Source organism: Rhododendron vialii, chromosome 6a (assembly GCF_030253575.1).
Source record: "Rhododendron vialii isolate Sample 1 chromosome 6a, ASM3025357v1".
Classification (NCBI taxonomy): domain Eukaryota; kingdom Viridiplantae; phylum Streptophyta; class Magnoliopsida; order Ericales; family Ericaceae; genus Rhododendron; species Rhododendron vialii.
In genome coordinates, this window is record NC_080562.1 from 31,913,096 (window position 1) to 31,930,103 (window position 17,008).

The window sequence follows — 17,008 nt, forward strand, 5'->3', positions numbered from 1 at the left end:
CAAAAAGACAACACTCTATGTCTTTGTGAACCATATGTTTATTCTATAAAGAACACGCCATATTTTTTAGCAAGTGGTAAGCGTTCAAAGTTAGGTGGAGGTTATTTTAAGACCAAGTCCATATTGCTAAAAGACTACAACTGTATGTCTTTGTGGACCATATCTTTATTGTAAAAAGACCACGTCATTTTTTTTGACAAGTGGTAAGTGTCAAAAGTTAGGTGAATCATCTCCAATTTAACCTGCATTTATAAATAATCTGCATTTATAAACATAGAGTTCTAGTGGTCGCATAATTGTCATGAGTGTTGCATAAATTTTGAGTTCTAGTGCTTGCATAACTTTCTTGTTACTATGTAAGAATGACAATTACTTCTGATCCGTCCCTGCCTCCGACCTCCCTGGCCCGATCCGATAGGCAAATGGTGCGGGTATGGTATTTGCTTCCCCGCCCCGGTTTAACCTGATCCGAACCCGATTATAGATATTTATATTTTTCTATGTATATGTGTAAATAAATTTCATTGTTTTGATATATAATAAGAGCAATATACCAATAAATAAAATACTAATTTATGTCTTTGTTTTTTTAACTCTCATCAATCATCAATATCTTGTTTTTTTTTTTTTTTTTCATACCACTCTATTCACACATTTCTCCTTAGAAAACTAATACAGACTTGTATCATCCAATCTCAGTACTTGAGTACAAAATATAGTAGCTAGCTATCCTCCACATGCTAACACATTTGCAAAGAAATCATATCCACATTTAAATCTCCCAAAACTAAGTTGCCTAGGTATACATGTCTTGATACAAAAATGAGTTAGTAGAGCAAAAACTTCAATCAAATTCCAACCAACATTAGATAATATATCTCCATCTTCAGCAAAAAGTGACGACGTATCAATCTTCTCTTCCAACCAATCGACCTATAAATATAAGAAAGAAGACTTAGTACATAAAATTAACAATTCCGAAAAAATAATATTAACAATGGCCAACACTATGAGATAAGAGGCCAATACTATGAGATAAGATGACCAAAGATCTATTTCAGAATTCAACTCTAGGTTTAGAGGAGCTCTATGCGTAGAATGGATATTGCTTGAGTTGTACCAAAATATTTTACTTCGAAGAATATGTTTCTTACTTTTGGTCCAAACACGCAATGGAAAATCAGTATAATATTTCATAGGAAAACATTTTACATAAAAACTAACAGAGCTACAGTGCAAATCAAACTGATGAAATTAATCGGAAAAACCAGGATGTGTGAATTTCAAACTTCTAAAGGTACCAAATAGGAAATGAAGTTAGTTAACCCAACTGTTGAAGTATCAATTTCAAACTTATAAAGGCACCAAATAGGGAACATAGTCAGTTAACCCCTTTTTTTTGTGATCGGCTTCAATTACCCATTATATAGTCATACAAGGCAGATCTAGATCTTGTCAATGACAAATGACTAGAGGACAAGGTAGAGATGTAATGCAGAAACTAGATTTGATGAGGATGCACTTAAGTGACTTTCAAGAACCGGAAGTGTAAATTTGTATGGAATCTAAATAAGTTAGCCAAACAGGCAAAAGGAAAAAACTGAATGACAAGAACAGCATGAAAATTGTGAAAGACGTTGATAAAGGAAGAGATGAAATACCTTCTTCCCACGGATCATAGCACCGGCCTCGCCTTAGATAACCATGTACTTTGTGCCACCAAGGTGTAGTCCAGTGGGAGCAAGAAAGCCAGGTTCATTGAAATCTTTCATGATACCAGTGATCTCTTCAGTCTTAAACTACAATAAACACGCAAACGAACTCTGAATTAACGATCTAGACAAACAAATGGCAAATGGGAAAATACCAAATAAGTTATAATAGAAACTCCATAACCCAGTAGATTCCATAACTAGCCTACTAAATTATCAATGAAAAGCAAAAAGATAGCTCCATTCAGATTTTCTGATGACTAACAACTCTCCCTTTATGATCAAGATTGTTGAATTGTTTTCTCCTAATCTCAAAGTCATACAATGTCTATCCAATTACCCAGTTTGCACTCTTAATTAAAACCAATATAATATTATTGGTAAGAACTCTCCAAACAGTGACTGTTTGCTTCAACCGGTGCAATATTTCTAAATATGGCATTGATTCTCCGCGACTATGGAATGAGGAAGCAGAAGTATGATGAAGGTCGGGCGACTAGTAAGGAAACATAGGTTAATCAGTCGGGTATTAGGAGAAATGAGTAGCTAATGAATGGCTGAGTAGCTAATGAATGGCTCTACCAACCATCCTAAATTCATCTTAACAGAATGATGAGGAAAGCTTTTTTCTTATCGTTCATAAGAGGAGGCATTTTTAAGGAAAGCACAAGATATAATTCTCAAAAACACCTCACTGTGGTTTAAAGACATTCGTTTTCGAACAAATAATTGAAGATCTCTTCTTAAGCTGAAATGTGCAATCTTTGATCCAAAATCGTGTCCATGCAAATGAAATTAGGATATCTAATTAAGCTGAAATGTGCAATACTTGGTTCCAAACCCCTGTCCACACATATAACATGGCCCTTAGTTTTTATCTGAAGCTTGGCAATGCAAGTCAGAAGCTCGAAAACAAAATATCCGAGAATAGGTCTTCATTATATATGCGCCAAACCTGCTTCCGAAAAAGGTTGCTTATATATATCTTTGTTTGTATTTGCATACCGAGTACACATATGAACACGGATAAACAATGTAAGGTACTCAGGTACTCACCATATCCATAACAAAAATCAGATGAATAGCCACAAAAGCAAGCAAGACATGATTCAATCAAGACAGGTTGGTGACATGCACACAAAATAGGCAAGGAATCCTAACCACAACCCATAGCATCATTGGTTACTACTTACTACTGAATTCAACTACCAAAGCAGAATTGAATTGTTGATGATCCTATCTAATCACTGTTAGTAATTCCATATGAAGTGCAGAATGGAAGCCCAAGAACAATTAGGAGTAAATCTACTCTGAAAGCATTTGCAGTTCAACAAACGTTCTTTGAGGCTGTAAAACACATCTAATTCGCAGAATTAACTTTCTCTACTCCTTCCAACCACGTATGGGCCCGAAACCAGTGAATAGTTAGACTCCAAATCACTAATAAGGACATGAATTTCATAATACAATTCTTTTTAACTAGCATCATATGAACAATGAAACCCTAATAAAACAATGACCCCTTATAAAACAATTAGGTGGGAAAACAATACATACACAACCATTATGAGAAGAAATTCAACTGCTTTATAAGACAAAAAGCTAGCAATCAAAGAGAATTATATCTTCTGCCATCAAATTAAAGAAATAATCAAAATTTCAAAGCTTACATGGAGTTTAATCAACTAAGTTAGGAAAACTTACTATTCAGGGTTCATTGCGGTATATGCTTTGAAAATCGGCCCAACCTTTTGACGATAGAGGTTTATGTCTTAATTTCTAGCGAGAGTTGACTGGATATTTGTGATCGCGCAGAGAGAGAGAGAGAGAGAGAGAGATAGGAGAGATAGGGGTTGGCCTGGGGAAATACCTGTTAGAGAGAGAAAGGAAACGCTGAAATGGTGGATTAGGCCTTGAAGAGTTATATCAGGGGGTAAAATTGTAAACTAACATACTCTTACCATGTCTTGGTAAATAGTTTCGGCCATGCCATGAGGGTGGTGATTTCAAAAGTGCATATCATGTATTGGTAAAATGACGGAGTCCACTCCTCTTTCCCGTAATTTTCCCTTCGTACTTTGGATAATTACTTTTACTTCTCTTTTAGGATTATACATTTTATGTTAAGTGATTGTACTTTCCCAAATTTACACACAGATGGTAATTTCCTCTTTAACTAACCACTGACATACCTTTCTATGAACAACAAGTTTCTATTAAATAACAACTCAGCATTAAACGGCTTTAATTATAGGGTTGAAGTTAACAGGGTGTTGTTAAAAAATATTGTAAATACAAATAACGATCTACGGGTAACCTTTGGGTATTAAAAGTGAGGCCAAGCAGATTGTTACGGAAAATATCAGCAGAACTCAGAAATAAAGAATAAGAAATAAAGTGAGGCAAGGATTACAAAGTAGTAGTGTTTTACATAAATAGGAGTGGTGCTAAATTAGATAGGTAATTCAGCATTCTGGCTAAGAAAGCAATAAAGAATAAGAAACGCAAGGCACATCGCAAAATACCAAAGATGTTCCCAAATCTCTGGAAAACATACTATTGTTCAATACTGCAGAATTAAACGAGTATTCCATGGCTTTGTATAGACCGTAGAGAACTATTCTTGTAGACTTTCGAACTCTCCCGCAAGAATCTTGAGAATACCCAACAAATACAGTTATACGAAAGACTTGAAACGCCTATTGAAACTGTAAACAAGAAAAATCTATTGTAAAGCAATCAAAAGTGTCCCAAGTGGACTCAGCTCGAAATTAAGTGACTATTTCCTGACATCTGTAATGCATTAGGCATACAATCCCTGGAATAGTGTGTCGTTAATTTGGTTTGAAGATAACAAAAACAAAGATCTACTCGTATTTGTTTCTTTTATCGGCCAACAGGCAATATGTCCAAGTTCCAAACAAGTTAGAAATAAATGACCCATTTTGCAGTCACCGTGATGAGGTTTACTGGTCCATTTCTTAGACTTGAACACATTCTTCAATCTGGAGACTTCACTTGGAAGTCGGATCCATCTGTTCTGGTATCGAAAAGATGAATCAGTTTCCTAGTTTTGACCCAAAAGAAGAAGTACTGCCATGTTGAATCAGTACTGCCATGTTGAATCAGTACTGCCATTTCTAAGTTTTTATTAGCTTGAACACATTCTTCAATCAACTTGAACACATTCTTCAATCTGAATCAGTACTGTCATTTCTAAGTTTTTATTAGCTACTGGGCTACTGCCATGTTGTAGAGCTTGTCCGGTAGAACAATCACATAAAAAATCACATTAAATTGATTGGATGTCGTTCAATCAACATAATGTGTTGCATGATCCAGACTCTGATGAGTGAAGTGGGCTCGCAAAGAGCCCACAACAGCTCAAAGAGTCTAACCGTACTGTCCAGTCGCCTCCTATAGCCTCTCTAGTAATCTAAATTCCAAAGAAGATCTTGTATTTCCATTCCTCGTATTGAACAAATTGACAGCCAAGACATGCTTACAAAAAGCTGAAGCGAATCGATAGTAACCAAAGAAGAGCCAGAAATTCGAGGAAAAGACTGATTATCATTTATCAATAAATCCGAGGACATATTTCTACATTTAGTATTTACATCAGATCGGATCGGGCGTCCGTTTTGCAACATCCAGACCTGACTCAAAACCCGAAAATCTCGAAGTTACTAAATTCTCAGCTCAGTTAATTGTTGGGTTTTTTAGGATCAACTAATTGGGACCCCAACAGCTCAAGTACATGACTTTTCTCAACGACTCCTCCGATTGCTTCGCCTCCTCTCCTCCCCTCACTCTGCTCGCAGACGCGGCCACCGCCGGAGATTGTGAAGAGAGGTTCTTGGCCTGAGAAAAGGACCTGAGACTGGCCTTGGCGTGATGATGTACCGACCTCATGGTGTAGTTCCATCTACAGAATCCCTGATCTTTCAAAGCCTCCACAGCTCCGACGCTGGCGGCAGCAATCCAAGCTCTGCTCGTTGAACTCATGATCTTGTTTGATTTCTTGGTTTGAAGAATTTGGTAAGCAAATAGTGTTTAAACAAGAGTGAAACTTGAAGTAGTAAATGTGAATGTGTTGTGTAGCAGATGAGATGGTAGTGTTCATGGAGATGCGTATATATATGGGAAATCAGCTAATCAAGAAGTGAAAGGAAACCAGAGGCGGGCGTTCTTTGTTTTCTAGCTTTTTGGTGGTGGTTTGGACTGTGAAATACGGGGGCGTGTGATGGGTTGATGGTGATGCGCCAACAGACTTGGGGTTCAATTATTAAACAATCCATTTTCTGCCGAAGTTTGGGAAGAAAACCGCTGCTCCAAGAGGAGGAGTTGGAGTGGGCGTGTTGGGTAGGTGTCGTATGGGGGAGAAGTTGGAGAATAGGGACTAGATGCATAATTATCCGAACACAATCTCTCACATATATGTGAATTTCGTGTGTTATATGTATGTGAGACTCACGTGTATGTGAAGAATTGTGTTTGGAATCTTTGGATGATTGTGATGATTGTGCACCTAGTATTTTTGATTGTTAGCCCACGGGGAAGTTTATCATGAATTTGAATAACACATTGGTATAGAATTCACACGGGCGAATCCAACATGAATGTGTGATTCAGATTCGTGTTCAATTTTGTCCCAAGGACACTGAATATCTTCGCTGTATATAGGTGGATTTGATATTTGGGGATGGTTTCTCCGCACTCCTCTTGAGGAGAAATTTTGGATGCAAATAGGTATGGCTTACATGGTACCCGACGTGTACATTTTGGCCGTCCAAAAATACAACCAGAAGATCCGAATTGAAACACTTTTCCTTTTTTTGAATTGCAATAGCTAATTTTTTTTAACCCTATTAAAGGAGATATTTTCTTACATTGCCTTTGTTGGAGTTGGACACAAGATTCAGGATTTTCTTAAATTACATCCAATACAAAATGGGATAGACAAAAAAAGATTAGTAAATCATATGAGAGCGATATGAGATTAATTTTGTATCATTTAGATTATAGCTAGTGGTTAATGTAGAGATGATACTCGTGGAAACCCGAACCACGTCTACCTGGATAGCAACAAATATTTATTATACAAATCGCGACGATGTAGTGACCCACACGTTTTTCCTCTACTGTTGGATTTGCAAAATATTTTTGTTGCATAAATCTCCACCCTTTATTTGACCCTTGGTATTTTCGTAAATATTTTGCATTTTCTGAAATAAATGGTTGAGTACTTTCATATGCAAATAATGTTACTGGTTAGATATGGGGAAGTATACATTGACCCATAAAAATATAAATAAATCTATAATACAATTCGCAACGATGTGGTAGCCCATACATTTTTCGTACATAAATTTTGACCTTTTGATTTAGTACACTTTTTTTTTTTTTGCATAAATCTCTACCCTTCATTCAAACCTTGGCATTGAATGGCTCAAATTGATTTCATCCGACGGTTGAGAGTGATTTTTTCAATTTCTGGAAATGATTTTTTCAATTTGAATGTTCAAGTTTTGGAAATGTTCAGTCAATATTCAAGAATATAACGTCAATCTTAATGGTTGGCATGGCAAAATTTGGAAAGATTTGATTGGGATAAAGAATATAACGACAGAGCTAATTACGGGAATCTTAATTGGCATGGCAAATTTTTTGAAAGATTTAATAGGGAGAAATAATATAATGGCAGATTGATTGGAAGCTTGATTTTTGGTAATGATTTTTGATTGCCGATTCTTTGGTGTTTATTCTCATCATTTTCAGTTTTCTCGCTCACCCTAAACATTTTCCTTCCAGTTCTCTCCTATCCCCCTGACCCTCGCCTTCTCTCCAATTGTTCTCTCTCCACAGGTATGGCTCTTAGTTCCACAGTGAGCTCTCTCTCTCTCTCTCTCTCTCTCTCTCTCTCTCTCTCTCTCTCTCTCTCTCTCTCTCTCTCTCTCTCTCTCTCTCTCTCTCTCTCTCTCTCTCTCTCTCTCTCTCTCTCTCTCTCTCTCTCTCTCTCTCTCTCTCTCTCTCTCTCTCTCTCTCTCCAGCCAGTTCTTTGTTCCCTCTTCATGTTGTTTAGAAAAATTGGGAGTTGGAGTTAAGATTTATTTTTTGATTGGGTTTATCATATTTTGGTTAGTGCTCTTTTCTTCAAAACATATTTCCATCAAAACATTGGTTAGTGTTGTATTATAGCACGATTTATGTAGTTAGGTAGGTAGAGTTAGATTCTATTATGGACTAATAAAATTGTCGATTGTTGACTATGGAAAGTAAAAAAAAAGAGTTAGTTTTCTTATTCTTATTTTGTTTGACTCTCTCTCTTTTCTTTTCTTTTTTGTTCAGAATTACAGGATGAATAGTGGGAATGAAATTAATATGGTTCCAGTGACTGAACGAGTGGATACGCATGAGGATGCTCATGCTCAAGTTGTAGTCGAAGAGCAAAATATACAAATTCACCCACAAATTGGTAAGCTATAATTTTGGGTCTATATTATTCGAATAAACTGCAAATTTTTTTTTTTATAGATGAAGAAATAAACTGTGATTTTAAGTCTGTAAATAAACTACAACTTTTTTATAGATGAAGAAATAAACTGTGATTTTAAGTCTACTCACATTGAAAAATACATGGCTCCATGAGGATGCTCAGGTTGAAGTTAAAGAGCAAAATATACAAATTCACCCACAAATTGGTAAGCTGTGATTTCTAGTCTACATTATTTGAATAATCTCCACCCTTTATTAAACCTTGGCATTTTGGTAAATACTTTGTATTTTCTAGAATAAATGGTTGAGTAATGAATTTTTCAGTTTTGGTAATGTTTTTTTTTTTTTCTCCCTGTTTTGGTAATGATTTTTTTTCCAAAGAGAGATATTGCTGGTAAGGAATGCATGTATTTTTTTCAGTTTTGGTAATGAATTCTAAACTAAATGCAGTTTTGCTAGTAATGACCGAATTTTTATTGGTTAGCTTTGTTCATTACCATTTTCATATCAACTCGGTTTGAAAATATCAATTAGTTTTTTCAATGATCGAATTTTTAATGACCGAATTTTTCTACAATGTCACATTCATTGTCCGAATTTTTATTCTCATTGTTTGTTCACACTTTACTTATCATGATCAAATAATTATTTTATTTATCCACACTTTACTTATCGTGATCAAATAATTTATTCATTTGTAATCTACTCGAATAATTTATTCATTTGTAATCTACTCGAATTTGTAGGATTGGAATAAGAAGGGCAAATACAACAAGACTACTTCGATATGGAATAATAATAAGGTAACTTTTAGTCGCCATTCCGTGTGTCACACCATCATGAAGTCTTATGTTCATGATCTCTCTGGTATGTTTCCATCAAGTTTGCTCAGATTTGAACATAAGAATTATGGTTTCCGGTTTCATTTCTGTGCCAACAGTGGCTATGCATATCTTTGTTTGCTAGGCGAATAATGCACTTTTTTAAATCGGTGTGTGTGTCCATAAGAAAAGCACACTAGGGATTGTGCAAGTACTTATTTGATTGATCGGCAAATTCGTTATCTTAATTAATAAGAATGAAATTGTTGTCATTGCTTTGGGTGACTCTTCTTTTTGCTCTTGATGTGCCTTTTTTTCTTTTCTTGGTTAGTTGGTTTGTAGAATGACACCATTTTTTTTTCCTATATGGAGTATAGATAGTTTGGGTGGTGGTTACTATTGGGGTTGCCGCATGCTAGGGGTTGACAGCTTACTTCATGTTTTATTGTATCATCAAGTTGTAAAGCCTAATTCTGAATGTTTCCAAGTGAATTTTGCTTGGATTCTTTCATTAGCAAGTAATCGATCTGTGAGTGCTGAAATGTTGGATTCATTAAAAAAGCTTCAGGATAACTAAAATTCCTTGGCATATTCACCTCCCAGTTTTTAGTATAAAATTGTACAGTTCTAGCCCCTATCCAGGGATAGAATTAAAAAAAATAGATTTTTATTATTATATATAATTCAAAGATCGTTAATGATACGATTATGTTGTGTAAGGAAAATCTACCATCAAGAAAATCATGTGGGGCAACAGAGTACCGCTATAGATAACAAAGAACAAAGAGCGCGCTATCCGGTCATTGAGTTAAGTTTCAGGGAGAATTCAGTGAGAAACTTCAACCATAAAACTTTATTGCTTAGCTTTCCAATGAGTCTTCTGTGTAACCGTAAAACTTTTGATCTTTTTTCTCCTTTTGATGTTTAGGATTGACTTAAGAACTGGCGTGGAGCTATCTCAATGCCACGTCGATGTCCTTCCCTTCATCCTATTTGACCACCATCATGGCAATTGACAAGGTTTTAGACAGGGAAACCAAGTTGAAGATTTTCCTAAAATTTGCAGACGGGGTGAGTGGCTTGCAAATTATGATTGTTGCTCTGCTAGATTAGGATTCATTTAGTTGGGTTCATATTATAATTCAACCAATTCTCGGTTCGGCCACTTCTTTATGTTTCAAGGATTAGGAACTAATCTTTTTTGTGAAAAGAGTAGATGTTAATTGTGATGTTAGAGTAAGGGTTAGAAACCTTCTATTTTCCACTAATTAATACACACACACACACTTCCTCTATATTTATCGTAACTGCCTATCCATGCTACTAAGTTTGTTTTCCGGCAAGGATTTATCACACTCCAAGGAACCATATATCCATTTAGTAGCCAACAAATTTGAAAAACAATTGATTGTTTGGTAGGTTTTTTTCCCTTCATTTTTACAATCTCATTTTGTTGGATTCCTCCTTTCAAAAAATATCACCTTTTTTGGCAGTTGGCAATCCATGCCGAACACACCATGCTAACAGTGGAAGTCTAAATAAGTGGTTGTCTTCTTAATAGTTGTTGGCTAAAGCAAAATCAAGAGCGGGATAAAATGCAAGGGGTACAATTATTTTACGTTTGGAGTTTCTCTATGCACATTCGAGGGGGTTACTGAGCTACGATGTTATGTTTGTATATACTCTATAATGTCACATTCATTGTGTTCATAATGTTAAGCACGATTAGTTTGCTGACACCTAACTAAGGTTACTCGAAATTATATTGAATAACAATTTTTGGATCCGTGCCTTCAGGCACGAGAGCATTTAGGCACGGGCAAGGGGTACAATTATTTTACGTTCGGAGTCTCTCTATGCACATTCGAGGGGGTTACTGAGCTATGATGTTATGTTTGTATATACTCTATAATGTCACATTCATTGTGTTCATAATGTTAAGCACGATCAGTTTGCTAACGCCTAACTAAGGTTACTCGAAATTATATTGAATAACAATTTTTGGATCCGTGCCTTCAGGCACGAGAGCATTCAGGCACGAGCATTGTGCTAGCTAAACTCTCACACCTAGCTAAGGTCACTAGAAATCGAATAACAAATTCATCGCCCCGTGCCTGCAAGTCCTAGTATATAATATAATATAATATAATTAGTATGTATATGATTAGTATACAAATCTCCGAAAACTTAAACAATTTTGATGTAATCTTATAAAAAATTGTATTTATTCTACATTGTCATGTAAATTTTTTTCATTGATGGAAATAATCACATGAGTGTCACAATTAATTGTTGATTGAAAAATAAAACAATGTCATATACAATATAGGAATATAGTACAAAAGCTACACGATATGCTGAGCATATTTTTGAATGAAAAAACTTTCTTAAGTTGGCCCCCCTGGGTCTAAAATTCTGGATCCACCACTGCCTGGGGCACCACATGACGGTGCTGCAACACCCTTCTCCACCATACATTTTATACATCCATGATAAAGTGTATGAACCTTACATGAATGTGACGAGGAACTGAGGAAGAATGCTGGGGTACCAAGCGGTAATACAGCCGCGAAGACCACTGAATTACTCAGTCACAACCTTTCAAGTGAGGTCCACGATATGAACGTCCAAAGCCACTTTGGTAAAGCACTTAAAAGTAATCCAACTTTATACACCACTGAGCTCAAAAAGTTTCCCCCTAATAATTAGCAAGTTTGTGGCTTTCTTGCACCCCACCCCACAAAGGTTACAATTGAATCTATCCTGAGAAAGAGGGGGAAAAAAAGATATAGACACACATTCAGTACACACTCATTTTCACGTGGATATATATTTTATGCTGTGTCTGTAGCATTCCTGATCAAAAATAAGGCAGCACTAAGATTCAAAAATTCTTGGATCGTTTGGATCTTCTCCTCATGCATTAGTATTTGATCTAACAAAGTTACCCAACAAATTCATGTGGACAATATGCGGGAAATAGTCGGGTGGGGGGAACAGGTAGTTATACACAAAATTATCCGTATTCCTAGTCTTGGACACAAAAAAGAGTTCCACATCGATCCCACTGGAAATGTAATATTTGCTTAAGCATTTATCAAAAAAGCAAGATGGCCAGGAGGTGGAACATATGTTCCATCAAGATAGTAGACTTCAGCACCAGCAGATAGAATCCCTGAGAGGAGCAAAGACATGTTAATTTAACCTAAGGATAACCCCACTGTAACAATTATCTACTTAAAGAAAGCAGTTCAATTCAACTAATGTAATATATTCGCCACAGGACACAAATTATTTAACTACAATTAACCACCACTTGCCATGATCATACTCTTTTCAAGCTGCCTGAAAGATATGATCCTCCACTCTTATTGCCTTTTGACTATTAAATCAGGTATTTGTCATTTTACAACAAGGACTTAGTACCTGTTTTGGTCACCCATGGAAATGCAGAATCTATCTTGGTAAGTATCTAGAAGCAGCCATGAGCCATAACAGAGAATGGAATCCTTAGAAAACTCATAATCATCAACAAACATCACATGGGGAGCTCAGACCCAGAAATTATGCACCAAATGAAATACAAACCTGTTTTTAGAAACCTGTATTCAACATAACCACATGGAGTTTTCGACGGATGTCCCAAACACAGCTTAAGAATACGGATTATCTAATTTTATACGACGGATAGGATTTCACCAGTTCTGGGATTAGTATAAGATTAGTGCAGAATATAAGCTAGTGGATCTAGATATCAATCCACATCCCACTATTCAACCCAATTAAGTAACATTAAAAGAAGATTCTTCTCGCAACCAAATCTCCTACTAAGCAGCACAGTCTGATGAGATTAGCAAGCAACAAAAGATTATTTATCTTGGAACTAAATCTCCAACTAAGCACTTATCCAAATTGTCTCCTTTTTAGCGGTCATGTCGTTTAAAAATCAACTAGTTGCTGAACATTAGTAGTAGTGGTAGCCCAATGAGAATATATAATCCAACTTGGGAGTCCCAATTTACACCAGCAAGGAATTGAGATGTTTCCCATAGCATGTTCACAGCTTAACTGTCTGTTTTGTGTGATTTTGCCTGCTATGGTGCCTAGTATCTGTTGGGAATTTAACACACAATCATCATAAAATGCTAAACAATTAAGATACGGCATGAAACTTTAAAATTGCAGTCATAGTCAGTAAGATATGGAGTATTAGATAGTTGGAGTAAGGATAATAGGCTGTGAGATCCCTGGAAGGTCGCTGTCCTAAAACCGTATTCGCCTGTGTTATGGGATATGTTTTCCCCTTGTTTTTGTTGTTTGAGTTTTCTTGATTCCGTTGTTGGTGTCTGTCTGGCTTCCAATGGTAGATTCCCTCTTCGTGGTTTGTTTGGTTGCTAAACAATTAACTTACCGGAAACCATAAAAAACTATATCGACTACAAAGTACCATATGATATGGAGTAAAAATTATTTTAAAAGCAGAATAAGATAACGTAACTAGCCAATTTAGCAACATACTGTTCTAGAAAAAAATAAGCACTTATTGGAACCAAAGGCAGGTGGGTAAGAGCATTGAGGATTTCGGGGAAGGGGCCGGGGTTGAGTTGAAGACTGACAATAGTTGTAGCAATGGGGTAGGGCTTTCGTTCTTATCGCTTCGATTCCGATCTAAATCAGTGGCGGCTCCAGAAAAACTAAGAAGAGTGTTCAAAATCTTTAATAATTTTAAAAATCACAATTGTATATCAATAAAATTTATCTATAATGCCACTCAAAAATAGGAAAGTATACTATCTCTGTGTTACAAAAAGTTAGTCTATTACGAAAAGACATGCAATGGATCAAAACATAAAGTTTTATCCAAAAATTGCATGTATATTGCACGTATGTAGTGGATTAACTTTTTGGGACAAATGAGCTAGTATATTATAATTTTCGTCGACGCTATTTCATATTTTGAAACTGTTGCATAATACCCTCATTATCAACGATCAAACACAACTCTCAATGTACGTAACCAATCAATTATTCATTACTGATCTCTCATCGATTGGACAATTATTCATTCGATTGATTTGTTGGCTGGGTATTCAAATATTTTTGGGTTAGGTGTTCAAATAATTTTGGGTTGGGTGTTCAAGAAAGAGATAAACTAAAATTAAACTAAACATATTACGTATAAGCTTAACAAAAAAAAAAAGGACGTTCAAGTGACCACCTTGGTTGCTATGCAGAGCCGCCTCAGAGAATAACTGTCTATTTTTCTTTCTCAAGCGAGTAATCCTTCACAAACTAAGTGTAAATCCGGAAAATACACTTGGTATGCATTCTTCAGCAGATGCAAACCCTTGAGTACCTAACTTCAGCAAGTATGTACTCCTAATATATAACCATGTATCCTTCTTTTCTTATTTTTGCGGAAGTGGTTTATAAGCTTACAAGACTTTTTAGGCCTATTGTACTCCTTTCGTACTTTTGATAATTACTTTTACTTCTCTTTAGGATTATAGTACATTTTATGTTAAGTGATTGTACTTTTGCAAATTTACACACAAATGGTAATTTCCTCTTTAACTAACCACCGACACACCTTTATATATATGAACAGCGAGCTCCCAATAAATAAGAACTCGGCATTAAACGGCTTTAATTATAGGGTTGAATTTGACAGTGTGTTGTTAAAAAGATTGTAAATACAAATAACGATTTAGGGTAAGCTTCAGGTATTAAAAGTTAGGGCCAAGCAGATTGTTGCGGATAATATCAGCAGAACTCAGAAAGAGAACAATAGCTGAATTTGTTCTTTGATGCAGAATTAAATGAGTATTCCATGGCTTTGTATAGACCTTAGAGAACTCTTCTCCTAGACTTTCGAACTCCCCCGCAAGAATCTTGAGAGTACCCAACAAATACGGTATTCCCTCCATCCCAATTTGTTTGTCCAATTATCGAAATACGTGTCTCTAAAAAATATACTTATATCTTAAACTTTATAATTTTTTTTTGATTTTGTATAATAAAACTAATTGAGATCTATCAAATAAGATCTATATTTCATATTAAAAGCATTACGAATTGAAAATTATAGCCATTTCTTTGAGAGGTTAAATGCTCTCAAAAAGTCAAAAATGGGACAAACAAACCAGGACGGAGGGAGTAATACGAAAGACTAGAAACACCTATTGAAAGTGTATATAAACAAGAAAAATCTGTTGTAAAGCAATCAAAATTAAGTGTCCCAAGTGGATTCAGTCCCAAATTAAGTGACTATTTCCTGACATCTGTAATGCATTAGGCATACAGTCCCTGGATTAGTGTGTCATTAATATGGTTTGAAGATAACGACAAACAAAGACCTACTCGAATTTGTTTCTTTTATCGGCCAACAGGCAACATGTCCAAGTTCCAAACAAGTTAGAAATATAGTAAAGCAAGATCAAAGTGTTTCAGATCGAACTGAAGATCAGACTTTTCTGGAGATATAATCAAATTTGGTTACTACTGGAGCCCTATCATTCCACAAATCATGAACATAAATAGCGTCTCTATGACAATATGCCTATCATGACTTTCAACCACTATATCAGCACATAAAGATATAGCAGAGGATGTAACATTTCATTGGGATGCCCTAAAATTCATTATGTGTTCCTGTGAAAGTCCAAATAATAAACATGAAACTGGTTGCCCCAATGAGAGACAAGGTTTTTATTTTTATTTTTTTTTCAGTTGTGTTTTTTCTAGTGAAGTCTAATTTTGCATGCATACATCAAATGCGATTTCTGCAGAAAGGGTAACTTTTCACTTATGAAAGCTTAACACCTTATTATGGTTATGAAAATATTTCTATCGACAAGTAAGAAGGCAAGAACCAAAAATCGAGTATCAAAATTGACAAACGAAAAGAGATATCTGTTTTACCTTTCAGCAAACCACCTTGAGCACTTCTACAATTTAAGGATTACTGCCACTTTCCTTAGAAACAAGAGGACGCAACACTAATTTCCTCATTACTTTCTGGAAAAGCCAAAGAGGCGAAATAATGTTCAAAAGCAAGGTATAATAAGCAAATTCCACAAGGATAACCAATAAATGAGATTCGAAAAAGTTTGGAGAACTCACCCATTCATCTATAACAAGTCCTTCCCCAACAACGGTGCATGGGCCTGTCTTCTAGAGGCCGTTTACGTGCCTCAATAGCAGTCTCAGCCTCAACTAATTGTCGATTAAGGTTATCCAAGGCCTATACAGTAATGCAACACAATATAAGAAACAAATTACAAAGCCCTTACGCAGACATGACAAATAAGGAGATCATTTTGGGAAAATTACATGAATGCCAATATAGTCTTTACTTACAGGGCAACGACACTCAGGGTCAAGAAAACCGACTCGCAGTATCTTCCCAACTTCGACTTGATCCCTTTGCCCATCAAAACAACATAAAATTGCAAAATTGCAAATTTTTTAAAACTCATGCGTAGTTGATGTTCTAATTGCAGCCATACACAATCAAACTCTACGGGAATAGGATTAAGAGCAATTACCATTTTCGAACTCGTCAAAAGACTGCATTTGAGTATGGATTATTACTTCAGCAGAAAGCAAGTTTTTTTTTGATAAGTACACAAAGCAAGTTTTGAATCTGATTCTAAACATATTCACGTTATTGTCATAGTTTTGAATCGCGATACCCATTTTGCAGTCACTGTGATGAGGTTTACTGGTCCATTTCTTAGACTTGAACACATTCTTCAATCTGAGTCAGGCAATGACCCATTTTGCAGTCGTCATAGTTTTGAATCGCGATACCCATTTTGCAGTCACTGTGATGAGGTTTACTGGTCCATTTCTTAGACTTGAACACATTCTTCAATCTGAGTCAGGCAATCCATTTTGCAGTCACCGTGATGAGGTTTACGGGTCCATTTCTTAGACTTGAACACATTTCTTAGAAACAAGAGGACACAACACTAATTT

At 35.8% G+C, this 17,008-nt stretch overlaps 1 protein-coding gene and 1 long non-coding RNA gene across 4 annotated transcripts; both read right to left on the reverse strand.

Moving 5' to 3' along the window:
- Nucleotides 1-602: 602 nt before the first annotated feature.
- LOC131330565 (uncharacterized) lies at nt 603-3,765 on the reverse strand. 3 transcript variants are annotated; one of them, XR_009201143.1, is made up of 3 exons: nt 3,417-3,765; nt 1,662-1,799; nt 603-933 (listed from the first exon to the last, which is right to left on the reverse strand). It is a non-coding gene; the product is annotated as an uncharacterized LOC131330565 (long non-coding RNA). The 3 variants fall into 3 exon arrangements; XR_009201145.1 differs by having other exon boundaries at nt 1,662-1,793; nt 3,417-3,553; XR_009201144.1 differs by lacking the exon at nt 3,417-3,765 and having other exon boundaries at nt 1,662-1,993.
- Nucleotides 3,766-5,262: 1,497 nt separating this feature from the next.
- Nucleotides 5,263-5,855, reverse strand: LOC131330566 (uncharacterized). The gene has a single exon (XM_058364190.1). The coding sequence runs from the start codon at nt 5,715-5,717 to the stop codon at nt 5,442-5,444; it is 276 nt and encodes a 91-aa protein (XP_058220173.1). The 5' UTR covers nt 5,718-5,855; the 3' UTR covers nt 5,263-5,441.
- Nucleotides 5,856-17,008: the final 11,153 nt, after the last annotated feature.

Coding starts and splice junctions, on each gene's coding strand:
- LOC131330566 (XM_058364190.1), bottom strand. CDS start 5,717: ATGAGTTCAACGAGCAGAGCTTGGATTGCTGCCGCCAGCGTCGGAGCT.